At 42.8% G+C, this 27515-nt stretch overlaps 2 protein-coding genes across 2 annotated transcripts; both read right to left on the bottom strand.

Annotated features, from left to right (window-relative positions):
• Window positions 1-1779: 1779 nt before the first annotated feature.
• tmpoa (thymopoietin a) lies at window positions 1780-17764 on the bottom strand. The gene is made up of 6 exons (XM_029741939.1): window positions 17164-17764; window positions 9744-9861; window positions 9217-9366; window positions 8878-8987; window positions 3117-3220; window positions 1780-2909 (listed from the first exon to the last, which is right to left on the bottom strand). Exons 1-6 carry the CDS (start codon window positions 17392-17394, stop codon window positions 2546-2548), a joined length of 1077 nt encoding a protein of 358 aa, XP_029597799.1. The 5' UTR covers window positions 17395-17764; the 3' UTR covers window positions 1780-2545.
• Window positions 17765-18016: 252 nt separating this feature from the next.
• Window positions 18017-27355, bottom strand: LOC115180210 (serine-threonine kinase receptor-associated protein). The gene is made up of 9 exons (XM_029742111.1): window positions 26840-27355; window positions 26433-26568; window positions 24919-25000; window positions 24645-24717; window positions 24460-24559; window positions 23972-24109; window positions 23538-23674; window positions 21839-21988; window positions 18017-18762 (listed from the first exon to the last, which is right to left on the bottom strand). Exons 1-9 carry the CDS (start codon window positions 26949-26951, stop codon window positions 18695-18697), a joined length of 996 nt encoding a protein of 331 aa, XP_029597971.1. The 5' UTR covers window positions 26952-27355; the 3' UTR covers window positions 18017-18694.
• Between the last annotated feature and the right edge of the window lie 160 nt (window positions 27356-27515).

Below are 27515 nucleotides of genomic sequence, written 5' to 3'. Positions count from 1 at the left end.
CCGCCCGTTTGAGCTAGAGACTTGAAACTTTGTATGTAGGTATTGTTCTTCATGCTGAACAAATTTACCTCAAAGACCCGTAAGGTCCGTCAGGGTAGATTTTCCTCCATTTTGGACATTTTTGAAAACCTTTGAACTATATAACACCAAATAACAAAAGTCCAGTCCAAATATCACCAAATTCGGTATGTAGGCCCACTTAAGGGACTGGTTAAGAGATGTTGTTAAGCTGTTATTGATCAAATCAGGAAATCAGACTATGTATCCATTTAAATCCTCTGTAAAGCCACTCTACAATGGCCTTTCAACTTGAAACTTTTTAGGTTCATCAAAGACATTACCATGATGAACCATGTTACGTTTGGCATTGATATCTTAAAAAAAGGAAGCTATTAATAATGAACTTTTTTGACTATTTAACACTAATGTTTAAAATAATCATACAAAATCTTCCTTCTCATTGACAGTCAGATTCACTCCAAATGTGATCTTTGGACTCATCACAATAGTCCCTAGAGTTTGAGAAATTAACAATGATGCATTCAAAGATGTCCACACTATACCAGCAGATACATTAATATGCTAAAATATGCAAAAGATTCTTGCTCCTATGCATCTTCTCATGAACCACAGGACCAAATGACACCAAACTTGGAATGTAAGCTCATGGAACGTCTTAACTTAGTTTGAGAAAAGCTAAGGGATTGGTCAAAAGATGGCTCAGGTATTGACAAATCAGTCCCTAAAATGAGATGAATTGAATTTGGTATTATCTATAAAAAAAAAGAAACTATGTAAAGCTAATGCTCAAAATCTGCAATCTTTTCATGAACCATGCATGCATCCTTACAGATTCACTCCAGATTTTGTATTTAGACTCATATCAGTCTATTGGCTTTGAGAATGATTAGTTGCTACGTTCGTTGCCAGCCACGCTACAGCACTAGATGGCATCATATCACACCAGGGCTAGAAGAACTGAACCGATGGACATTGGGCAATGAAATTTGGTATGTAAACCTTATGTATACATCCCTTAGAAGCTGTGCGAATATAAAGTCACTGCAAGAGAGCAATTGGTGGCACTATAGATGTCATTGTCACTAGTGGCACCATAGGATACTAGTGCAATAACTATTGATCAAGTGGACTTGGTCGAATGCAAATGAATGTACGATTTCAATTATGCAGACACACAATGTGAAATATCGTTATTAGTATAATCACATATTGTTGCCCAAGTATGTGGTCCGAATGTGGTGAAAAGTGGAGATTTTATTTTGGAAAATTAGAAACCATAAGTCCTGCCGCTTACACAGTCAAAGTATTACAACGGAGAGTGTATTGAAGCATGTACCAACAGACAAATCATTTAGACAAATATTTACACTAATGCTGAAAATATTTAACTAAATATTCAATCTTAACATAAACCATTAGTCAAATTGACCCCAGGATTGGTATATAAACTCAATACATTAAGTAATGATTACCTGCTGCACTCAAAGATAACCAACCTACAGTACTAGGCTAAACTTCACTTGCATCCTCCTTGTGGTATTGAGAGGAACTTGGTAATGCTTTCACTGATTGTTTCTACATGACCGAGCACTTGCTCTGTTTTCCAACAAATCTTGTTTATTTTCTGTCATGCTGTGAACTCCGTTCATTGCTGCTCGCAGCTAATATTTGTTTTGTTTTTACTCTTTGCTGTACTGTCCTTGTTTTTTTGAATGGTGCTTTATTGTTGTTTCAAGTAAAATAAAAATCTAAGACAAATTATCCTTACATATTACAATAACAGTTTTATTGAGAAGATATTCCATTATTTATTACTATTATTTATTATTATGAACACATACATTATTCATTTGGCTACACAGACAATTTCAATAAAAAATAAAAAAACGGGGCGGGGGCATATAAGAGCTATATGTGTGCATGAGTTTTAAGAATCCCGTCTCACACACGTACGCTGTATAGATGGTTCGATCAAGAAAACAATTATTACAATTTGTTGGAATTCCTTCAGTCTTTCCTGACTGTTTTTGCTAATAACTGCATTAGATTACAGCGACAGCATTACAAAAGCAAACCGCGTGAAACATAGACAAGCACACAGGCAATTCTCTCTCAGACTCACGTAAATGCAATCATACGACTACACCATGCAGAGACATAAAGCAAAAATAGACCATATAAAGCAAGTTCACATGATTTGGAAGCCACTGTTTCGGTGTATGTACGTTATCTGGAGATGAGTGGTGCAACTGGCTCTCTCTCAGGCTCAGATGGGGAAAGGACAGACAAACAAACAGAAGACGGTATTGTCATTTCAGAATGAGAAGCGGTGGTCATCTTCAAGGTTCAATGTCATATTGGACACTGTCGTCTCCAGGAGGTGTTGACAAAGACTAGGCTACCGTACCAGACCATTTAACCAATTATAAGTGACAGAAACAGGGGAAGGGAAAAAAAATACAAGAATGCCAAGGAAGCGAGGGACGATGACAATGCAAATGGTGGCAGTAACATTATGCTGCCTTCACTTGCCGACCTCACTGCCACTGGTCTGCGTGGAATCTGAGGACCCTCCAAAGGGGGCCATAGCGTTGGTCTCCATGGTCTGGTAGACGAAGAATACGAAGCCAGCTACAACACTGAGGAGCAGCAGCTTCAGCCAGACAGGCAGGCCACGGGGTGGTGCTACAGCCTTGCCAGCAGGGGGCGCCACTGACGTTACCAGCCTGGTAGAGGGGGGCAGGGTGGTGACTCTGTGGATGGTGGCGGTGCGGCTCTCCGTGTAAGAAGAGTTAGAGGCGGAACGCAGGAGGTTCTCATCTGTCCACAGGTCACCAGACTTCAGGGGCCTACCGGCTGCACCTCGGATGGGCCTTCGACAGGTGGCGCTAGAGGGACAGGAAAGGAAGAAAGTTGAGTTTCATGGTGACATTTCACACGAGTTGCCATCAGGCAAGTATTACTATCAAGCTCTTAAAATGAGTTACAGGACACCGCTTTACAGGAATGACAAGACTGTGGGTGGCAGTCTGCCAGATATAGCAATGTTTTATTGAAGTTGTTTATGTTGATAGAATAACGTGCATGTGTCTTACTTGATCCCTGTTGGAGTGTTGGTCTCGTAGGGGAACATCTCCTTCAGGATATCCTTCTCATCCGCCCTGCTGGGTGTCTGCTCACCAGCTGCTATCTTCTCCACCTGCAACACACATTTTAGTACACTTTCTTTAGACGTTGAATCTGACATGGAGCGATTAAGGTGAGGATGAGACATTGTTCCATTTGCGTGTTACAAAGTCAATGCCACATATGGTATTATTTTTGGAAAAGGCCAGAGAGGGTGTGTGTACACCTAAGAACCACTAGGTGGCCATGTGTTGCAGTCCTCTTCCCATGTGACCGCGCAACCATAAACCCAAGGCTTGTGACAAACCCATTTGACCACAAACACAATTACCCCGTTTTGAGAAATGAACCAGCCCAGACCCTGGGTGATACATACATAAGGAATAGCAATTAATTACTTTCGTACCCATGGCTCCTTAGAGATACTGGCGGAGACACTGCCCTGCCCCCTCAATGGGGTCACTGGGGTGACCAAGGAGAGGAAGGGGGTGCTTTTCTGCTGTCTCCACTTAGGTTTGAGGTCATCTTTAGACTCATGCTCTGGTCCTGCTGGTCAGAGAGGTGTGGGCGTCTGCGTGTATACACGTGTGCGTGTTAGTGAGAGCGAGTCGAGGTCGGGGGGGGTGGTGGTAATGGTTTAGTCTTTCACTCCCCTCACTTCAGCTGGCATTTAAGCAGCTGTACTAGTACAGACAGCTGTGTGCCACACACACACACACACACACACACATTACAGTAGCCCCATTCATAATTGTCACCCATTTGTTTACAATTACACAATGTGTGAAGAAAAAACGTGAGACCACATTCACTCAATTAAATTCACCTAAAAGTTCCCATTTCCGGGTGCCACCACAACAAACCGCTGTGAGAAAAACAGAACTCTATTTGAGAACAACTATTGGGTAAAGACTGTATACCAGAGTAAAGCGATTGGACAGCGTGTCAAACTTGGCAGAGAGAGATGATAGGGATTCCAGTTGTTCCTTCAGGACTTGAGATGGAGATGAGGGGGTGTGTGAGACGTGGCTCACAGACCTGACGGTGAAGGAGGCAAAAGGGGTCACTTCCAGACAAATGAGGTAGTGAGGAAGGCTTGGCTACTAGGAGCTGGCGGACTTCCTGCGGTACCCCCTTTAATATGGAGAGGGTAAGTAACACACTGGATCAGTCTCCTATACTCGTAGAGTGGTGCCATGTCTTAGACAGGTACATTTCAAATCCAGTGAGCATCCTAAGAGGACATTGTGATTAAGATCATATACCCACCAGGGGCCATTGTTTCAGGGGTCTAATGCTCTGTCCTACTGGAGCGTGGACACTTGGTGCAGGTTCCTGAGATGACCACAGATACAGAATAGAAATGTCAGTTATAGAAGAGGCTGGTTGATATACATACAGACCCAGGAGAGACTGACGGCAAGAGAGACCAAAACGAATAGCCAGTGATCAGAGCACTGATGAAATTGTGAACAGATCGAAATCAGACAAAAACACCCAATACAGAGTGATGTCCCAAGTACTACAGCAGGTGAGAGAGATGTCCCAAACCTCTAGCAGTATGGAGTAGGGAGGTTGGCTCATGACTGGGAGCTTTAGCAGTCAGAGTGAGAGGAAGACCACCATCCTCCTCACAGCACAGCTAGAATAGAAGAGAATGGATTTATTTTTTCACAGAGAGGAAAGAACAGTTGTGGCCTTCGAATTAGATAAACACACACAAGACAGATACAATTATTTTTTTTTAAGTGGATGAAAAGGTCTTTGGTCTTGGTGGCAGAAAAATCTTCCAGGACGTTCTCCTTACACCAGAGGTCAAACTTGTCCACTGAATTGAAACAGTCGAGATGTTTTGCCTTGTGCTGCACTCACCGTTTACACAAGGTAGGCATTGTTCCCGAACCCATCCAAACTCAGTTTGAAGTAGATCAAATCATCAAACCATGTTCAGTTAACCAAATCAGGCTGGCGTCAAAGGTATGCCCATTGGAACCAAACATGGACATGTAGCTCATCCTGTTTAATACGGAGACTAGAGACTAGCTAGAACTATAGAAGAGTGGTGAGCATGCCCCCCTCTACTTCCTCTCTTCCTTTTGGTTTCCGCTACCTCTTGCCACACCTCATTTGGCTTCCTCTAGGGTGTCAACCCATTCTGAGTGGGTGAAAACACAGTTTAGTGATGAACTTTCACTTCCTTATTTTATAAAATAAATTTTTCCAAGACAAATATGATTCTTCATGTTCTGAATCGTTCAGTGGGGTCTTTCTCGAACATATCATCTAACACGTCTGCAAAGACGTTTCTGAATCGCTAAATTAGTATGAACCAAGCTAAATTAAATGTAAAAAGGCATTGAAAACGTTTGTGTGAGAAATATTCTGTCATGTCTCAAAATCGATATCCATCTTAACTCTATTGTTTTATGTCCTCTGGATTCAGAAGAAAGATGAGTTCAACGGTGAACCTGTCAGTTTAGCCTCAATTCTCGCACAGTAACCAGCCTAGCTGAAGCAATGCCATTTTCCTGGTTTTTAACACTTTTTCGTCTCTGGCCTACATTGATTTAGTCATCCTAATTTGGGCCATCCTACAACGGTAAAAACGACAATAACTTTTGAACAGATTATGACAGAGACATGAGTTTGGACTATTGGTTTTCTTAAGAGTATCTACACAATCAACATACATTTACCAATTAGTCAAAAGATGCGTTTTTGATTGGACACCCTACTTCCTCCATCTGCCTGCCCTCCAGAACACCTCCAACACCAGGTGTCACAGGATGGCCAAGATAAAACCCAAGCCACGGCCTGTTCACCCCGCTTCTTTCACCTCCCCAACAAACATTTACCCTACCCCCACCCACCCCCCAATGGACATTTATCATTGTCACAGCGTAAATAAATAAATAAAAGGTTTTATTACAGTTCCACTCACTTCTTACTTCCCCCTGCTGCCCCCCTATGGACATTCGCCAACTGACTCTTCCCCTGCCCCCACCACCCAACGATCATTTATGATTGCTACAGTTGTAAATGTGTTTATATTATTATTATTCATATTTTCTCATTCACTTCTTTTTTTTAATGTATTTTGACCTGCACTGTTAGAGCCAAGAGCCTAAGATTTTCACTGTACCCTGCAGTTATATATGCATCCCTGTCCATGTGACTAATGAACTCAATCTAATGCCACACCCATTCCATCTTAAGATTCTGATGAAGCAGGCTCTCTCGACTATGATTACATCATCTTATGTCTCCATCATTAACGTTAAGTCACACAGGCGAGAAGCACATCAAAACCAACAAAGTTAAGAAAGTATACCCACGCACAAATGTACAAGTTAAAATGTAGCCAGACAATACATTGTTCTAACGTGGCAAATCATTTTTAGTTCCCAATGATTGACCAAAAGGCTGTTTATCTCCCAGTAAGTGAATAAATGAGAGGGCAAGGAAAGCACCTTCCTACTGGTCTGCCAGGGAGTGAGGGCTCTCCAGATCTCTGTGGCCCTCAGGGACACTGTGGCTGGGGGTCTTGACTGGGGGGCCGCTGGGTTTGGCTTTGGGGACCCAGAGCGCAGCAGCATTCACATTCAGGGGGAAGGCTCGGTCAGGGACAGACTGAGGGTAAGACATAGTAGAGACTTTAGAGTACTAGACTAAATAGCCAAAATGCCAGGTGGGTGGGTGACTCTTCAACATTAATTAAGGTTCAGCAATAAGAAAAATATAGATGCAAAATGGCACAGTCCCACATATCTTACTATAACTAAGAGACACCACTGTAACTATGTGATCATTACCTATGTACACCCATTAAACAACTTCCAATATCAATCCGTGCCATGATCACAACAACAATTCATAACGACAGTGAGTGACAAGTAACCACAGAGAACCCCAGCGCCTGAGCTGGGAACCTAGGTACCTCAGTCAGTCTGGGTGAGGGAGACTCAGCCCTGGCTGTTATAGTCCTAGTGGACTGGGCATGGGCTAGGCCCTGCAGTAAGGGAGAGGGCTTAGAGCTTGGCTGGTCTGCAAATATAGGCTTAGGTTCCTTAGGGACTTCCTGGAACATGACAGAGGGGGAGAGAGAGGCGAAAGGAAGTTAAATAGAGGGAAGACTGACAAATGGATCAGAGGGAAGTTTACTCAGGACATCACAAACTCACTAGAAGCAGAGGTGCCTTGGTCCTTGCCTCTCTTGGAGCTGATAGCTCAGATGGAGCAGGAGGATGAGGAGGCGGCCTAATAATTTGAGACAATCAGGCAGCTAGGCTTAAGGTGAAACCTGCCACCTGTGCAGTGTTCATTGTTCACTATGGCTGAGGAAGACAGTGGCAGCAGGTGATGTGGTGAAAGGGAGGACACACCCACCCACACTATCCACAAAAAAGGTGATTATCAAGCTAAACACTTCATCGCACCACAAACCTAGTGAGATGGATAGGCTCAGTGTACATTACAGAATCATCGCTTGCAGGGACCATCTGGTCGACTCTATGAGAGGATCTCCTCGATGGACTCTTTATATCAACACAGGATGCTCTTCCTCAAGATCATCCTCCTCCTCCGGAGCATAGATCTAAACACACACTTCTCAGAACACCCGACCTTCCACCTCTTCTCAAACACACCTTACAAAGCCAAGCCCACAACTTCAGTGAGTAAAGTTGGCAGTCCACAAACATGCTTTAAAGGGATAGTTTCATATTTTTCCAATGAAGCCCATCGACTTCCCCAGACTCAGATGAACTCTGGGATACCATTCTGATGTCTATATGTCCAGTATGTAAGAAGTTAAAAGGTGCGAGACAAAACTAACTAGTTATCTCATGACTGGAAATGCACGGGAACAGCTAACTTGGGGTAGTAGATACAGGGCTTAATTTCCAAAATGTCAAACTCTTCCTTTAATGTGGATATAATATCCACATGAGACAGGCAGCTTCAGCTGAGTAGGTTACCATCTGGTAGGTTCAGGATTTCAACACCAGATGGCACCAACACCTCCCAAAGTATCAGGAAAAAAGGAGGAGAAAAGTAAAAGGGCTTAAAAATATTTAAAAAACACTCAAACGATAGGTTTTGCATAGGAGTATATTCTTGCAAGGAAAGAATGAAAGAGGGAGAGAGAGAGTCAAAGAGACAGAAAATAGTGGACTAGAGGCACCCAGTGGCAAAGAGAAAACAAGCTAATCCAAGTCAGTTGACCGGTCCAGAAACTCCCAGCAGACAGACACACAGAGGGTCCTTCAAACAGACATTTGGTGCTTTGTTTTCCACACACACACACATAATTCCCACCCCTATTATAGGAGTCTCAAAGGACACACTTCCTCTTTCTCAATGAATATTTGAGACAGGTTTAAAATCAACCCTATAGCCTCTGACTACTAATCACAACTTGAGATATGCATGCTATTTAACTCATATTTACATTTTAGTTATTTAGCAGACGCTCTTATCCAGAGCGACTTACAGTAATGAATGCATACATTTCATACATTTTTCCCCCGTACTGGTCCCCCGTGGGAATCGAACCCACAACCCTAGCGTTGCAAACACCATGCTCTACCAACTGAGCCACACGGGACCTATTTCAACACATTCTGTATGGCGAGCTTTGAAGGAATAAAAACCCATGAGGTTGGCCTAGGGTGAGGATGTGCTTTTGTCCACTGATTAAATAAAGACAATAAAATAGAAACAGGGACTCACTCGGTTGTGCTGGCTGCTGCGGGTCCTGGTGGTGACTGGGGTCTTCGCTCTGCTTCTGACAGGTCTCTCCACCACGGGGACTGGCTCTGGTTCTGGGACTGTCGTCATCTCTAAACACATACACACCACACAATTTCCATCAATGTCATGCTCTGTCAGTCAGTCAATTAACCAACAAATCAAATCGCATGTATTGTATTATCCCAGAGGGCCAATTTGGTTTGAAAGTAGGCATGTCTGAAAATAATGTGTGATGTAATGTGTCAACTGCCGAGATGAATCCGATTTGAATCTGTAATAGCCTGGTCTAAGAGGATGATTAAGTGTTACGTTTCTTACCTTCCTCCTTGTCGCTGTAGTGGTATGAGTCAGAGTTGCCGTTGTGGTTGCTGTCTACCTGAGTGATGACCACCGGTAGAGCAACGGCCTCAGGAGGACCATGGTCCAACAGCTTCTGGAGCCTTCTCTCATACAGCTTACGGGTTGAGGCTGCCATGACAAGACATTCAAATAAATTCAATGGAACTTTATGAATCCCTCTTCTCACACGGTCTATGGGTGGAGGCTGCCAAAAGATCACATTATTCAAATGAATTCAACGCAACTTTATTAATAAACAAATGAAGACTGCAACAATAATGGCCATTATTAAAATAAATGCAATACAACTCTTAATTCCCTTCTGTAGAAATATAGAAGGCACTCTATGTCTGGATCAAAGTAGTAGTTTTATTTACATGGTCGGGATACAAGAGCCCATCACAATTAATTACATAATTATAGACTCGATAACACAGAATGAACCCAATGTTTTCTAAAAACAACGCCCCTGGCTAATGTACTAGCAGACGGACTGACTCACTCACCCACGATGGGTCCTGCGTTGACTCCATACTTGAGCAGCTCGTCCTTCAGGCCCTCACTGGTCAGCTCAGTCACATCCAGGTCCTCAGGCCGAGGCTTGTCTGTTTTCCTAGTGGCTTTCTGTGAAAGAAGGACCACAGAGGTCAGGTTGATGCAACATGAAAAGTGTTGAGATCTATAGGTCACATAATTAGCCTTACCACCCATCACAGAAGGATGACTTGAATTGGAACGGCCATTGTAGTAATTATATTTCTTTGAGTTATTTTTAATGCACTTCAAATAAAAAGGTTGGATTCAATTTTTGCTGGAGCTCACAAAAACAGAAATCCAAAGAAGCAAAGCAAAGAAATCCATTTTGTGCTACTGAACATTACAGGGTTTAACATTTGAAATCCACAAATTGAAATGTCCAAATAACCTCTGTAACTCTGCAGTGTGTGAATGTGTGAGAGAGTTGACTGATCTTTAGATTAGTGTGTTCTTTACCCAGGTCCATGGGCCGCTTCAGCAAGCAACACCACAGATGTTAAACGCCTTAAAAAGGTTTCTAATCACACTAGTTATCTGCAGAGCTAGTTTAACACCCTCTCCTGACCCAAACCATCATGACTGATCAACACTGCACGTAAAGAAACAGGTTTCCGCTCAGATTAATCATCAGAAAGATAATGTTGCCTAACGCAAGACATGCGTCATATACACTGAGTGTACAAAACATTAAGTACACCTGCCCTTTCCATGACAGACTGACCAGGCGAATCCAGGTGAAATATTTGATCCCTTATTGATGTCACCTGTGGAATGCTTTTGACACCTTGTACTCCATTCCCCGATGAATTGAGGCTGTTCTGAGGGCATGTAGTGTGTCCGCCTTGCCCCGAGGACAAAGGGATTTCCTCCTCTAGATGTTCACAGAGATAACAACAACAATACTCTCCACATTGTGTCGTACATGCTACACACTGGTTGCACTACTCAACCATTAAAGGTGGTAAACAAACAACCAGAGATCAAACAGAGCGGTATACTACGAAGCATGTTAATGCCTTCTTTGGTGTGCTTATCAATGCACAAGCACCTTTTTCCTTCTATCTACGGAACAGCTTGTTGCGTTGTGGGCATTCCCATTCAAGACTGGCAGCCATTGCTAGTGTATCCATGAGTTTAACAGTCATCTATGGAAAATATGTCTATGGTTGGTTGCGGCTGGCAGTTTGCCTTTCGCAAAAGTCAGAATATAATAGCGCAAAAAACAGTTTGGAATGCAAATACTGTCATTACTGAATGTGTAATGTGATAGACAAATTATACAAAAAAAAAATCTCTTTTACACCATTTTTTATACTGAACAAAAATATACAACGCAACATGTAAAGTGTTGGTCCCATGTTTCATGAGCAGAAAAAAAAATGCCAGAATGTTCCATACGCAACAAAACCTTCCATTTTGTGCACAAATTTGTTTACATCCCTGTTAGTGAGCATGCCTCATTTGCCAAGATTAGAAGCTGATTAAACAGCATGATCATTACAGGTGCACCTTGTGCTGGGGACAATAAAAGACCACTTTAAAATGTGCTGTGTGACAAAACTTGAGACATCTATGGCATTATGCAGTTTCGAGGGAGCGTGCAATTGGCATGCTGACTGCAGGAATGTCCACCAGAGCTGTTGCCAGAGCATTGAATGTTAATTTCTCCACCATAAGATGTCGTTTTAGAGAATTTGGCAGTACGTCCAACAGGCCTCACAACCGCAGACCACATTTAACCACGCCAGCTTAGGACCTCCACATGCGGCTTCTTCCCCTGCGGGATTGTCTGAGGGGGGGTGGGGGGTTGCTGAGGAGTATCTCTCTCTGTACTAAAGCCCTTTTGTGGGGGAAAACTAATTCTGATTGGCTGGGCCTGGCTGACAAATGGGTGGGCCTATGCCCTGCAAGGCCCACCCATGGCTGTACCCCTGCACACTCATGTGAAATCCATAAATGTAGGGCCTAATGATTTATTTCAATTGACTAATTTCCTTATATGAACTGTAACTCAGTAAAACTTTGAAATTTGAGCATGTTGCGTTAATATTTCTGTTCAGTATAATTCATAAAATATTTAATTAGTCCTCTTCCTCAAATGAAGGGGATGATGACAAACTTTGCTAGAGGAAGGGTATCGGATTTCATTGGTCCTCAACCTCGTGGCTCAGACATTTCATTCAGGATATATGGAGTTAGCCTGCCCTGGAGCAGGTTAGTTTCAGAAGGATTTGTTGGCGTAGAAATGTACCTGGCTAAAAAGGTGAGCCACTTTCGTGGAACCAGTTGACCAAAGTTAACTCCTCAAACCTGATTCGTAGTATAGGGCTCAGGTTCAATCCCCTTCAACCAGGCTGCAGAGAATTTATCCACTCTGCTGACAAGTATTTTTCTAGAATGGAAAAACATTCTAGCCATTCTGTTTAGTCACAGAAACTGATGGGTTGGGCCAGACCCAGAACACACATGGGTAAAGCGGCGGTTTGAAAATGTGCCATTGGATTTGATCCGATCGCTGATGACTGTTTTGTATAACAACTCATTTTGATGTCATCACAAACAACTTCAATGATGGCAGTCTCAGACTGAAGTATACAGCGAATGATAGAGCAGTGGAAGAATTCAGTTTGAGTCGTCAGACAAGGTATAGCGTGCTACCGGCAGTCACCTAGTATTTGTTTTTAGTGAGTCTTCCTCCACAGAGGTGGATGATTGTAGTTGTTCACAGCCAAAGGGTATTTTCCCCCTTGGCCTAGGCTGTGCAACCGTATCGAACCGCCCCGCCCCCAGGACGCCTCTACAGCAGAGCTAAACAACTATCACTTTCTGTGCATGTGTTACTCTGATTCATATTTCTTAAAAGCTAGAATAAAAGCCCTGTCTCTATTTGAACAAATATTTCATATATACTGTGTACGTACACACACACACACACACACACTTGTAAGGGTTGTCCCCAACAAAAACAAAATCTTGGTTGACCGAAAGTGCTCTTTAGACCAATTGTTTGGTCAACATTTTTAAACGTGTATTTTTCTATACAGTGCTTCAATAAAATCAACTCCACGCATTGAGCTTGTCTGATGCTTTAAGCTCACGGTTGGATGAGATAGGACAAATGCCTCAAGAGGGTGGCAGAGTTCTAGATAACCTGACCCAACTATTCTCTTCCTGCTGGCTTTCGCAGATTCTGCCATTACTCTCCTGAAGTTGCTGGTAATAGACTACACGAGGAGTCGGCAACCTTTCATGTGGAATGCCAATATATCTTACCATTTCTACCAATCTGCGTGCCAGTTATGGTTTTCATATGCAAATATTTGTGAAAAAGATTCATTTAATTTATAATAGCGTCTTCAAAATGATTGTCATGTGGTTAACTAAAATTCTATCCAAATCTAAAATTGTACAAAAGTAGAAAGAAACTTCTATTGCCATTGCTAATTATAAACAAATAGCCTACATAAAGCCAACAAATAAAAACATTACAGCCTGCAGGTAAAAAAAAAAATCCTGATAATAAAAATCACATTGGCTACACATGGCCTGTCTGCAACATACTTGAAACATCAACTAACTTCCGTCCTGAAGCTTGAAACATTGTATAAAATATTCTGGGCCCTCAGTTTCCAACACTAGTGAGCGCGGGACAGTAACACAGACACATCTGTAGGCTATTTGCACAATGGTTAAGAAGCAGTGATATTGCAGAAGCAAACATAAGCAGGACGCAGACAATCTGTGTTTTAACCATAAAATAACATACAACTATTATTTAGCTTCTCAGTAATCATGCAACACCGCACAACATTGAAATTTGCCAGAGTAGCCTGTTGTGCCTTGTGCATAAAGTTGCAAATGCGCATACGGTAAGGATTTATAGCTATCAGGAAGTCCAGAGACCCCGGCCACGCAGCTACTCTGTTTGCTCTTCAGTCTAGGATCTTTTCGTTTGAAGCAAACAAGCAAAAAAAGTGACAGGAATTAGGAAGTTCTAACTATTTCTATAGTTCTTGCCACATTCCATTGGAACTCTGCCATGGTTCTCTTATCCATGGAACATTTGATGGGGTGGGAGTAGTAAGGAGAGAGACAGAAAGAATCTCAAACAGACACAGAGGGGGATTTAGCAGCTATCAGTCTCCCAGTAGCCTATATTAGACTCCTTACTGTGGGCCTCAGTAAAGTTGGAGCTGGATTTCAGCCCAGCAGAGCACATTTCATAATCACAGCATTCCAAGGAAGAAATAAGGAGGAGAAAAATAAGAAAACAGTTAAAGACTTCGTTTGTTCCCTCACTTTTCTTCCGCTCTCTGACCACACAGTTTAAAAGTGAAATCAAGGCACTGAGCTCATGGCTAGCCCCAAGGCCCAGACCATCCCTGTGCTTTAAGTTTTACGTTAGGCTACTTGCAGAAGGTTTGTAGACTAGAGGTTTAAATTACATGGAATACAGATTGCATCAATGTATTGCAGAACAATATGGATTAATATAGTTCAGTCGCATGATCGCCTAGATTTCCAAAATGCTCTTTCTGACTAAGTGGATGTTTCTACTCACAGAAATCAGCTTGGTGATGTAATATTGAAACTGACTATTTTATGTGGCTTTTGGGGGTAAACTATAACAAATTGCTAGGTTGTGAATTATGATGTGCATATGGTTAACCACCTTTATGGATGGTTATGGCAGACATGATATGAAAACTATCTGTGGTCCTCATGATGACCGCTGCATCGAAAAACTCCTCAACTCCCATTGACAAACCATTCAACCTCAGTTGAACTAAACCATAGGAGAGAAAAACAGTACTTCCATTTTTTTATTTTACTTTTTTTATCTCAAAGGGTTTATTTTGATAGCTGTTATGAGTGAAAATGTGTGTTTAATGTTCTGAGTGTGCCAGTGGATGTTTGCCTCAAAGGCTTCATGGTAAGCTATAAAAATCACAGAGACATGATTGGGAGTCAGGTGACTATGTGAAAACATCAGGAAGACCACTGCTGCGATAGCATTTAAATCTAATGAAAGTACTAGCCTACACACCCCCATTTGTCGCACACACAGTTAACCACACATCTGTTCAGGGATAGTCCGTGCACGCATTCCTCTTCCAGGGAAAGTATTTCCTCAATAAAGAGACCAAACCCCATAGGAAAACAGCCCCATCCTCCACACCAGGAGCCTTGATTTCCTTCAATCCCATTACCCATACCTTAATGCCATTTCCAGCACACTCAAAACTCCTTAAAGTTCCTTTCCTCTTCTCTGCATACCAAGGCTTTTCCCCTAACATAAAACTTCTCCGGTCCAGTTCCATACCTTCTATGGATTCCACCACTTATGACACTAGCTGCTTTTAGCAAAGAGTGTGTATTTTCATACACCCTCGTTGCTTCCTATTGTATTGGGTTGCACAAAATCAGTCCGCAGGAAGTTAAATAAAATTCAATTTCAACTTACTGTGCCAGTGGGCAGCATGGTTGGTCATTATGACGGGGAAAATAAGACATTTCTAAAATAACGTATTATTAAAGACTTTACAAACGTGGGTCTGTTGTCTTTAGTCTCAAATTCCACCCTTCATAATGAGCAACCGTCCTGCCCACCAGCAACAGTAAGTTGAAATTGAATTTTATTTAACTTCTAGCTTCCCGCGGACTGTATAATCGCATTACACAGCCCTGGGTCTGAACTCCTCCCTATGCAACTGGGTCCTGGACTTCTTGTCGGGCCACCCCCAAGTGATGAATGTAAGCAACATTACCTCCTCGACACTGAGGCCCCAAAAGGGTGCATCCTCAGTCCTCTCTCTTGTATTCCCACGACTGCGTGGCCTCACAGTTCCAACTCCATCATCAAGACGCATCAGTAGAAGGCCTGATCACCAACAACGACAAGACAGCCTACAGGGAGGTGGTAGGCACTGGGATGGGGTGGCGCCAGGTAAACAACCTGTCCCTCAATGTTAGCAAAACAAAGGAGCTGATTGTGGACTTCAGGAGGAACCAGGCTGGACAAGCTCACATACTCATCAACGGGGCCTCAGTGGAGATGGTAAATAACTTCAAATGTCTCGGCGTACACATCTCAGAGAAGCTGAAATGGTCTTACCACACAGACACTGTAGTGAAGGCGGCACAACAGCGACACTTCAACCTCAGGATGCTGAAGAAATTTGGCCTGTCCCCAGGGGCCCTCACAGTGTCCTACAGGAGCACCATCGAAAGCATACTGTCGGGCTGCATCACAGCCTGGTACGGGAACTCCACCGCCGCTGACCGCAAGGCTATTCAGAGGGTGATACGTGCAGCCGAACACACACTGCCTGCGCTACAGGACACCTGCAACACCAGGTGTTGCAGCAAGGCCAACAAGCCACGCCCTGTTCTCCCTGCTTCAATCACTCAGACGCAGTGACTGCATCATGGCAAAAACTGAGAGATGGGCCAATAGTGCCTACCCTCAGACTGCTGAATACCAACCACTAGTCAGCTACCCCTGACATTATCCCCCACTGAACATTCTCATGCTGCTCCCCAGCCCAATGACATGAATAATTGTTGCAGTTGTTAATTAATATGTATATTACTTTTAGTTTTTACTTTATTTAATGATCATGCTGCTGCTCCCCCTATGGTCACCCCACCCTACACCCTGAGTCTACTCTGCCTCCACCCAAGCGGACATTTATTTATTGCTTCATCACTGCCACAGTTAGAAACAGTGCTATTTCTATTGTTTTTATTACCATTTTCACTATTTTATTTCACTAGCCCTGCATGTTGGAGCTCAAAGTTCTTGGAGACTTAACCAAAAAAACTCACAGCTGTAATCAAACCAGACTGCCACCTGCGCCGAATACAACATGTGTAGACCTTTCTGAAGGCACTGTTCTACTGTCTCAATTTCGAGGTAGTATCAAGACATAGTTCGTATCTCGAAACCTTGATTTACAAAAGTCAATTTCGACACTAGTATGGCCATGTTTACTTACATATCTCGACATTTTCAAATAGTATGGATATTTACACACAACTGAGTGGCGAGAATGGTTCCCATAAGCATTCAGCAGTGACACTGGCAGATATTTTAAGCGGGAAACTTTCAGCTGATTTGTAATACAATACAGCCAACGTGTTTGTTTTTAGATTTAAAACGAGATGGAACTCGCTTTAATTGAAAAGATGGGAAATATAAATTGTATGCATTTAAAAAGAAAATGTAATTACCTAGAAGACCAAATCACATCGATTTTTTTTTTGTAAGGGAGATTAAAACACCCTACAAAACACTAACGTCTTTCATACATTTACTTGCAACATTCACACTGGAAACATTGTTACAAATATTATATTCCCGCGCGAGAAAGAAACAGTTTAACTCACCCTGCCCGAGCGACTTTTGTTGAAGACTACCGGGACAGGAAACTCCTCGTCGCTGGAGAAGGCGTCTGTAGATGAGATCTTCTTGTTCTGCACGGTCAAGTTTTTCAGATACAGCTGCACATAAACGTCCTTTCGCTGGTCTCCGGTCGGGAGAGCAACATTGTTGGCCAAAAGCTCGCTCTTGAGTTTATCTTTGGTGAGAACCGATGGGTCCTCCAGATATTCCGGCATGTTGCTCGCTATGAAAAAAGCAACTCCGCCTCCGTAACAACAAAATGAAGTATTTAGCGGGCTATGTTAGCTAACTGGCTAAGTAGCGCCTCTTGTTGGATTAAATCTGCGTGACTACGCGTGTACACAAACTTGATACTTCAAGCTTCCTGGAACAATTTTAGCACGTTAGCTTACTAGTTGTGGCGCCTCTTTTGTAAAACTCTTCTCAGTAGAATGAAGAAGTGAAAGCGCTAAACACAAGACAGACCTCCCCTTTAAAGTACGTGATCTTGGGCTATTATACCAATATCTGCTAGCTTGCTAGGACACCGGCCCTCTGCCAACATTGAAGGAACAAACGCGGTGAGAATGGAACCATCTGTGTGTGTGAACCACTGCCCTGTGAAACCAGACACTATTGGACAAGAGAAGTAACACCGAGCTTTGCCATTGGTAGAGGGTACATGCACGTTTTAGGCGTTCATGAGCTACCGAAATGCATAGAAATGATCTATTTTCCCTCTACTTACATTTTAAAAGTACGTGAGTCAAGTCATTTGCACAATGCACTATCCTTTAATTGATACAATAACTTATCTTGCTGCAACAAAAAGCTTTTTTTGTGCATAAAAAAATAAAATAATGTATGCGTCTCTTTATTTAAATTACATAACTGCAAAGTTGCAACCAAGGACAAAAATACAAAGCAAACAACTTAAGTAATTTTATTCTCTCACCTGTTTGAGAACATTTCCCCATATACTAGTTTAGGGTACAAGTATGGACAAAATACCACTTTTACTGAATTTAAGATAATTTCATTGAGAAAATTAACATAATTTCTCAAAGATAGCATCAGTTTCCCTCCCCCCTGTAACTATGTGTGTATTCCCTTATTGGAAAATGAAAATAAATCAGAGAACCAAATTGCCCCTAAATTCAATACATTTTAAACAAAAATTGCTGATGGGGTCACAGTGTTGAACAGACAGACAGATCAGGAGGGACAGACTGAGCTGATCAGAGAGAAAGCAGGCAGCGATGAGCTTGATGCTCACAGGTCTACTACTTTTCTCTGGAGCCCAATCTCTCTCTCTGTGTGTGTGTTCTAATTACCACTAGAACCCATTTTGTGTGTGTACATTTGTGTGTTGGGTCTGCCTGAACACGTGTGTAAATCGGGAGCTCAACTCCAGATCAGTTTCCGGTGAAGAGGGGCTCAGGTCCTTGCTGGGGCTTGGTGTTCTGAAGAGACTGGAACACCCTGCTCTTCTCTTCACCTCCTTCTGCTCTCCTTTCTTTAATCTCCTCCCCAGTCTCAGGCCTTGATCTCAGGAGCAGCAGGAGTGCAGTATATTGTGTCAGAGTTCTCAGACACCAGCTCCTCTGTTGAGTCAAATAACATGACAACTCAATGACATTTGCCTCTAGCTATTAGTGTGACAGATTCATGGTTCATTCCATTTCAGTTTCAAGCATCTTAACGAAGTCAGTACTCCTTCCGATAAGTATTCAGACCACTTGACTTTTTCCACATTTTGTTACGTTACAACCTTATTCTAAAATGTATTTTATTTCACCTTTATTTAACCAGGTAGGCAAGTTGAGAACAAGTTGTCATTTACAATTGCGACCTGGCCAAGATAAAGCAAAGCAGTTCGACAACATACAACAACACAGAGTTACACATGGAGTAAAACAAACATACAGTCAATAATACAGTAGAAAAATAAGTCTATATACAATGTGAGCAAATGAGGTGAGATAAGGGAGGTAAAGGCAAAAAAGGCCATGGTGGCAAAGTAAATACAATATAGCATGTAAAACACTGGAATGGTACATTTGTAGTAGAAGAAAGTGCAAAGTAGAAATAAATAATGGGGTGCAAAGGAGCAAAATAAATAAATACAGTAGGGGAAGAGGTAGTTGTTTGGGCTAAATTATAGATGGGCTATGTACAGATGCAGTGATCTGTGAGCTGCTCTGACAGCTGGTGCTTAAAGCTAGTGAGGGAGATAAGTGTTTCCAGTTTCAGAGATTTTTGTAGTTCGTTCCAGTCATTGGCAGCAGAGAACTGGAAGGAGAGACGGTCAAAGGAGGAATTGGCTTTGGGGGTGACCAAAGAGATATACCTGCTGGAGCACGTGCTACAGGTGGGTGCTGCTATGGTGACCGGTGAGCGGAGACAAGGGGGGACTTTACCTAGCATGGTCTTGTAGATAACCTGGAGCCAATGTGTTTGGCGACGATTATGAAGCGAAGGCCAGCCAACGAGAGTGTACAGGTCGCAGTGGTGGGTAGTATATGGGGCTTTGGTGACAAAACGGATGGCGCTGTGATAGATTGCATCCCATTTATTGAGTTGGGTATTGGAGGCTATTTTGTACATGACATTGCCGAAGTCGAGGATCGGTAGGATGGTCAGTTTTACGAGGGTATGTTTGGCAGCATGAGTAAAGGATGCTTTGTTGCGAAATAGGAAGCCAATTCTAGATTTAACTTTGGATTGGAGATGTTTGATATGAGTCTGGAAGGAGAGTTTACAGTCTAACCAGACACCTAAGTATTTGTAGTTGTCCACATATTCTCAGTCAGAACCGTCCAGAGTAGTGATGCTGGACAGGCGGGCAGGTGCAGGCAGCGATCGTTTGAAGAGCATGCATTTAGTTTTACTTGTATTTAGGAGCAGTTGGAGGCTACGGAAGGAGAGTTGTATGGCATTGAAGCTCGTCTGGAGGGTTTTAAAACATTTAGTCATCAACCTACACACAATATCCCATAATGACAAAGCGAGAACTAACAGAAATACCATATTTACATAAGTATTCAGACCCTTTGCTATGAGGCTCGAAATTGAGCTCAGGTGCATCCTGTTTCCATTGATACTCAGCAAACTGGATGCAGTCTATCACAGTGCCATCCGTTTTGTCACCAAAGCCCGATATACCACCCACCACTGCGACCAGTATGCGCTCGTCGGCTGGCCCTCGCTACATATTCGTCACCAGACCCACTGGCTCCAGGTCATCTATAATTCTTTGCTAGGTAAAGCTCCGCCTTATCTCAGCTCACTGGTCACCATAACAACACCCACCCGTAGCACGCACTCCAGCAGGTATATCTCACTGGTCATCCCCAAAGCCAACACCTTCTTTGGCCGCCTTTCCTTCCAGTTCTCTGCTGCCAATGACTGAAACGAATTGCAAAAATCGCTGAAGTTGGAGTCTTACATCTCCCTCACTAACTTTAAGCATCAGCTATCTGAGCAGCTCACCGATCGCTGCAGCTGTACATAGCCCATCTGTAAATAGCCCATCCAACTACCTACCTCATCCCCATATTGTTTTTATTTACCTTTTTTGCACACCAGTATTACTACATGCACATCATCATCTGCTCATCTATCACTCCAGTGTTAATTTGCTAAATTGTAATTACTTTGCTACTATGGCCTATTTATTGACTTACCTCCTTACTCCATTTGCACACACTGTATATAGAGTTTTCTATTGTGTTATTGACTGTACTTTTGTTTATCCCATTTGTCGCACTGCTTTGCTTTATCTTGGCCAGGTCGCAGTTGTAAATGAGAACTTGTTCTCAACTGGCCTACCTGGTTAAATAAAGGTGAAATAAAAAATAAAATACAAATAATAATCCTTGAGATGTTTCTACAACCTGATTTTTTTTTTTTTTACCTTTATTTAACTAGGCAAGTCAGTTAAGAACAAATTCTTATTTTCAATGACGGCCTAGTCCACCTGTGGTAAATTCTATTGATTGGACATGATTTGGAAAGGCACACCTGTCCATATAAGATCCCACAGTTGACAATGCATGTGAATGTAAAAACCAAGCAATGAGGTCAAAGGATTGACCGTAGAGCTCCATGACAGGATTGTGTCAAGGCACAGATCTGGGGAAGGGTACCAAAACATTTCTGCAGCATTGAAGGTCCCCAAGAACGCAGTGGCCTGCATCATTCTTAAATGAAAGAAGTTTGAAACCACCAAGACTCTTCCTAGAGCTGGCCGCCCGGCCAAACTGAGCAATCAGGGGAGAAGGATCTTAGTTAGGGAGGCGACCAAGAACCCGATGGTCACTCTGACAGAGCTCCAGAGTTCCTCTGTGGAGATGGGAGAACCTTCCAGAAGGACAACCATCTCTGCAGCACGCCACCAAATCAGGCCTTTATGGTAGAGTGGCCAGACAGAAGCCACTTCTCAGTAAAAGGCACGACAGCCCACTTGGAGTTTGTGAAAAGGCACCTAAAGGACTCTCAGACTGATGAAAGCAAGATTGAACTCTAAGGCCTGAATGCCAATTGTCACGTCTGGAGGAAACCAGGCACCGCTCATCACATGGCCAATACCATGCCATATTACTTATACCTACCCAGTCATTTCAGATACTAAAGTTTCTAGGAATCCCTATTAATTTGGAATAAAGCATCAAAACTCACCAGGAAGGACACACTTCCACAGGCCATAGGTTTTGCCGACCGCAGTCTGCCACAGCCGGAGTGTACCATCCTCAGAGCCACTGGCATACAGCTCCCCGTCTGGACTGAACCGCACGCAGTGTACTGGCCCAAAGTGGCCCTTGTACGACTCTACAGGAGTGAAGAGAGAGCCACAGCAGTGTTAAACATGACCCTGACCATGTCCACACACAGGTTATAAAGCCATACATGTGAGGCAGCCACTATTGTCCAACAGTATGCGGTCAATGTCAGCGAGTTGGTTAGGATTGAGTGAGCATTCTCTTATATACAGCGCATTTGGAAAGTATTCAGACCTGTTGACTTTTTCCACATTGTTACATTACAGCCTTATTCTAAAATGTATTACTTTTTTCTCATCAATCTACACACATTACCCCACAATGACAAAGCATAAACAGATTTTTAGAAAATGTTGCAAATGTATTAAAAATAAAACAGAAATACATTATTTACTTAAAATAGGATTGTGTCGAGGCACAGACCTGGGAAAGGGTAACAAAAAAAATCTGCAGCATTGAAGGTCCCCAAGAATACAGTGGCCTCTATCACTCTTAAATGGAAGAAGTTTGGAACCACCAACACTCTTCCTAGAGCTGGCCGCCCGGCCAAACAGCAATCGGGAGAGAAGGGCCTTGGTCAGGGAGGTGACAAAGAACCCGATGGTCACACTGACAGAGCTCCAGAGTTCCTCTGTGGAGATGGTAGAACCTTCCAGAAGGACAACCATCTCGGCAGCACTGTACCAATCAGGCCTTTATGGTAAAGTGGCCAGACGGAAGCCACTGCTCAGTAAAAGGCACATGGCAGCCCGCTTGGAGTTTGCCAAAAGACACCTAAAGGACTCTCAGACCATGAGAAACAAGATCCTCTGGTCTGATGAAGCCAAGATTGAACTCTTTGGCCTGAATGCCAAGCGTCACGTCTGTAGGAAACCTGACACCATCCCTACGGTGAAGCATGGTGGTGACAGCATCATGCTGTGGGGATGTTTTTCAGCTGCAGGGACTGGGAGACTAGTCAAGATCGAGGGAAAGTTGAACGGAGCAAAGTAAAGAGAGATCCTTGATAAAAACCTGCTCCAGAGCGATCAGGACATCATACTGGGGCGAAGGTTCACCTTCCAACAGGACAACGACCACACAGCCAAGACAGCCAACGCAGAAGTGGCTTCGGGACAAGTCTCAATGTCCTTGAGTGGCCCAGCCAGAGCCCAGACTTGAACTGTGCCGCAACGCTCCCCATCCAACCTGACAGAGATTGAGAGGATCTGCAGAGAAGAATGAGAGAAACTCCCCAAATACAGGTGTGCCAAAATTGTAGCGTCATACCCAAGAAAACTTGAGGCTGTAATCGCTGCCAAAGGTGCTTCAACAAAGTATTGAGTGAAGGGTATACTTATGTAAATGTGATATTTACGTGTTTTTTATTTATTGATAAATGTGCAAAAATGTATAAAAACCTGTTTTTGCTTTGTCATTATGGGCTGTTGTGTAGATTGATGAGAAAAAACAATTGAATCAATTTTAGAATGTGGCTGTAACGTAACAAAATGTTGAAAAAGTCAAGAGGTCTGAAATACTTTCCGAATGCACTGCAAATTGGTGTGATTTTATATGACTCCTTGTGAAGTTTTTTTGTAGTGTAAGCTGCTGCTTACCCAACTCCTCCTCGGTGCCGTAGTCAAATTTGTAGAGCTTGAAGTCGTCTCCCCCAGCAACAAAGAAGTCCTTATCTGGATGTAGCGAGGCAGAGTGAATGGAGGCAGGGGCATCCACAGTCTTGATCATTTCAAGGCTAGGGAGAAACACACATCAGAGTAGGGAAACACACACAGCTTTAGCACTAGCCATCACAATCAAATATGAGAGAAATCAAATTATAATGGATGTCATATACTGTATGCTATGACTGCCCCTGAGGATTAGGTAGAAGTAGTCCCTAACCAATGATACAGGGTCAGATATTTTATCAGTCCCCTAATGGTTTAGGCTAGGCTTGGGGGTGGGGAAATCTTATCCTAGATCTGTGGTTAGTGGCAATGTCTACCTCGAGCTATGCATGAGGGCAATGCCTGGGTTTTCTGTATTGTACCTGAGGGCATTGTAGAATGCAATGGTCTTTCCATAGGTGATGACCAAAACCTCTCCGTCAGGGATGTACTCCATGCTGCTGACTGACATGTCGAAGGAGAGCTGCTTCACAACCTCAGTGGAATTCCTGTCCCACAGTCTACACAAGGGAACAGAGTGCGTATATAGCAATACCCATTTTAGATCAATAGATACAGTACCTTCTTGATTGAAAAGTCATCAAGAAATGACAGCAAAAATCGAAGCAAGAGTGACGGCCAGACTCGTATGACCATGGTATGTTAATGACCTTTCAATGTTGATAATCACACACTGCCCTCCTGTGTTCATAGACTGTGTTCAGAGACTTTTTGCTGCAAAGGAAAATGACTGCAAATGCTTCCAAATGTTCCCAATAGTATATAAGGTGTGTGGTCATGCTATCAGCCTTTTGTCATCATAATAATATCCATGACAAATGTAGAACCAGGTAGATCAAAGAGCACTGACCGTACGGTTTTGTCATCAGCGGCAGAGAGGATCTGTGTGTCGTTGTTACACCACAGGGCTTTCTTTATGGCAGACGTGTGCCCTGTAATCTCTTGCGGTTCTGAGGGAAACAAAACACAATACATATCTAAACACAACCAAACGTTGACGCAAACAATTAAACGAGGGGTTGCTTTGGTACGAACCTGTTTCCGGTTTGTTGAGGTCGTAGATGCGAATTATCTTATCATTCCCTCCTGTTAACAGACAACTGCTATCCTGTCGGAGAGAAATAGAGGGGGGAAGAGGTTGACTCAAATATCCAATACATGAAAGTCCCATAAGAATATCCCTAGAACAAAAAAGATACAAGACATGTAAACAGGTTTACACTGTCATGACAGGGAGCATTTAAGTCCTCAATCTCATACATTTGACACATACAGTAAAACCCATATCAGTACCAAGTAACTGTAGTACCTGAGTAAAATTGACTGACTTGACAATGTGCTTGTGTGCCAGCGTGAGGACCTCATCTCCAGTCACGGCATCCCACACCTTCCTGAAGAGCAAATAGATAGTCATCATCAGTATGTCAGCCAAGAAAAATAATACAGTAGCCTAGTTACCACCTGCCAGACATGCGTTTGCTTTCACCAACTCTGTTGTTGAAACGACAAATAAGTTGGCTAAAGCAGACAGACTAGTGCCTAGGCTAGGAGAGTAATAAGCTACTGTCAGAAATCTTGGAGATCTCTCATTGAACAATTTGAAGAATTGGAAGACTTAACACTCATTCTGTTCTGAAGTACAGTATAGGATTATAGCCTGGTTCTATACTGTATGTGCAGTAGCCAACACTTATTAATTATTTTTTACCTTTATTTAACTAGGTCAGTTAAGAACAAATTCTTATTTACAATAACGGCCTACACCGGCCAAACCCAGACAACGCTGGGCCAATTGTGCGCTGCGCTATGGGACTCCCAATCACCGCCAGTTGTGATACAGCCTGGATTCGAACCAGGGTGTCTGTAGTCACGCCTCTTACACTGGGATGCAGTGCCTTAGACCACTGGGCCACTCGGGAGACTTATAGAGCCCACCAGCTTGTAGTCCTAAAAATCTGAAATTAGTTGGCATTTTCTACCTATGGTTCGTTCACCATTCCTATGGGGGAAAATAATGGGGTTTTGGGATATACGCCAAAAATAAGGTTAACGCAGGCTTAGGAGATCTTATATGTTTTGTTCTATGAGATAATATCAGTCAGTTACCATAACCTTTATGAATTATAAAGCTTATGTGCTCAAAATAAGTCCGTTGCTAACAAGTCACTAACTTTTTACTTGTTTGGATTACATAAATGCTTCATAATTATCTCATAAGCCCTTGTTTACCGGCAGACCTTATTTTTGGCGTTTATCCACCTAAAAACATTAATTTCCCCATAGGCGTTGGCCAATGAGCCGTGGCAAAGTTAGCCTCCGTTATAGCCCGCAAACCCTAGTCGGCATTCTGCCTTCTTCTTACAGTTTTCAGCCAACAGCTGCGCCCACAACTGGCAAGTTAACCTACACACAAGTGTTTGGAGAATGATAGATAGCCAATTAGTACAGGTGGTCGCTGCTCGTCTTCCATCTGTTTCCCATAAGCAAGCGCTGTAACATGAGGATATGGCCGTGCAGCAACACTAACCCTATCAAGGTGTATCAATTTAACCTTTTGTATTTTGAAAACTATTTCTTGCTGATATGAAAGTTAAGGTCCTTGTTCTTCCAAAACTGTACCACAAGCGACACGTGTTAATATTTAGATTGAGCGTTGCTGCTCTTAACAAAACGCCTTCGTCCAATGACTCCTATGTGTAATGGAGTCATGATCAAGGAGTCATGAGCTAGCCTCCGTTACAAAAAGACACCATTACTATTGCTCTCTATATTGTTGTCATAACATGGTCATGACCAGGCTATGTTGTAGGCCTAAATACATACGCAGTGAAGTCTGCAGCAGCAGTGGCTGCCTTGGTGGCTTCATTATTCAGAGTGGCCCCCCAGACAGCACCCTTGTGACCCAGGAACGTTCCGATCCAGTCCCCTGTGTCTCCCTGGCGCAACATGGGTTTGCCATCTACAAGAAGGAACATTCATAAGTGGTTAGTACATTCACATGTGGTTGGACGACTACAGTACCTCCAACTGTAGCACATACATAAGAAGTGAAATAGTCTGATGAGCATTTTCAAAATGCATCTATTCAATTCCCCTCTCTATTCTGACTCCCACCTGAGGAAAAGGTGTGATGGAACTTTGTTGACCTCTACTTTACATTCAATATTTTCTAAATAATGATCTATGGTTATCTATTACAACAAGGACTGTATCTAGCAAATATATCTTACCTTTGCAGGCACTGATGAGAAAATACCCATATGGGGTGATTCCACTGAAGGCTAGATCCACCACAGGTCTTGTGTGGCCAGAGCAGGTGAGTGGTGTCTGTCTCATTGCCATGCTCACCTTTGTTTCAGACTGACTAGCTAGTAAACAATACAAACTGTTAAATAATATCACCAAAAGTATGGAGCTAGTTAATGAATATAAATGACAGCTTGCAACTGGCTAGCTAATGTATGGAATGAGATTGCTAAAACTCTGGCTCGTGCTGAATAGCTAACGTTAGCTTCCAATGGAACCAAAGTTAGCTTGACAGACATTAGCTAGCCAACGATTCTAGATAGTTTGAAGATAACGCAACCACCGTTAACTAGATGTTATGAAAAAAAGAGAAGGAATTAAGCGAAGATATTGATGTTTCAGTGAAGGCAAAGGGCTTCTCTCCCAGCTAGGAAATAGCGCTAATAGCTAGCAACGTGCAGTTAGCGGCCTTGGGTATTTAAAAAACATTGTAAATATAGAAATACTTCCGGTATCATGAACCCTGACGTATTTTCTAAATAAAAGTCCCAGATCTAAGTTAATGGTCAAGACTCAGGATCATTGGTGGTACAATGAAATCATCTATAATTTTGCACTTTGTCAAATATTTTAAACGTGTCCACCAACTTTTTCGAATAA

Source organism: Salmo trutta, chromosome 40, assembly GCF_901001165.1.
Source record: "Salmo trutta chromosome 40, fSalTru1.1, whole genome shotgun sequence".
Lineage (NCBI taxonomy): Eukaryota > Metazoa > Chordata > Actinopteri > Salmoniformes > Salmonidae > Salmo > Salmo trutta.
The sequence above is the reverse complement of the archived record's forward strand: the minus strand, read 5'-3'. Positions and strand labels throughout refer to the sequence as shown.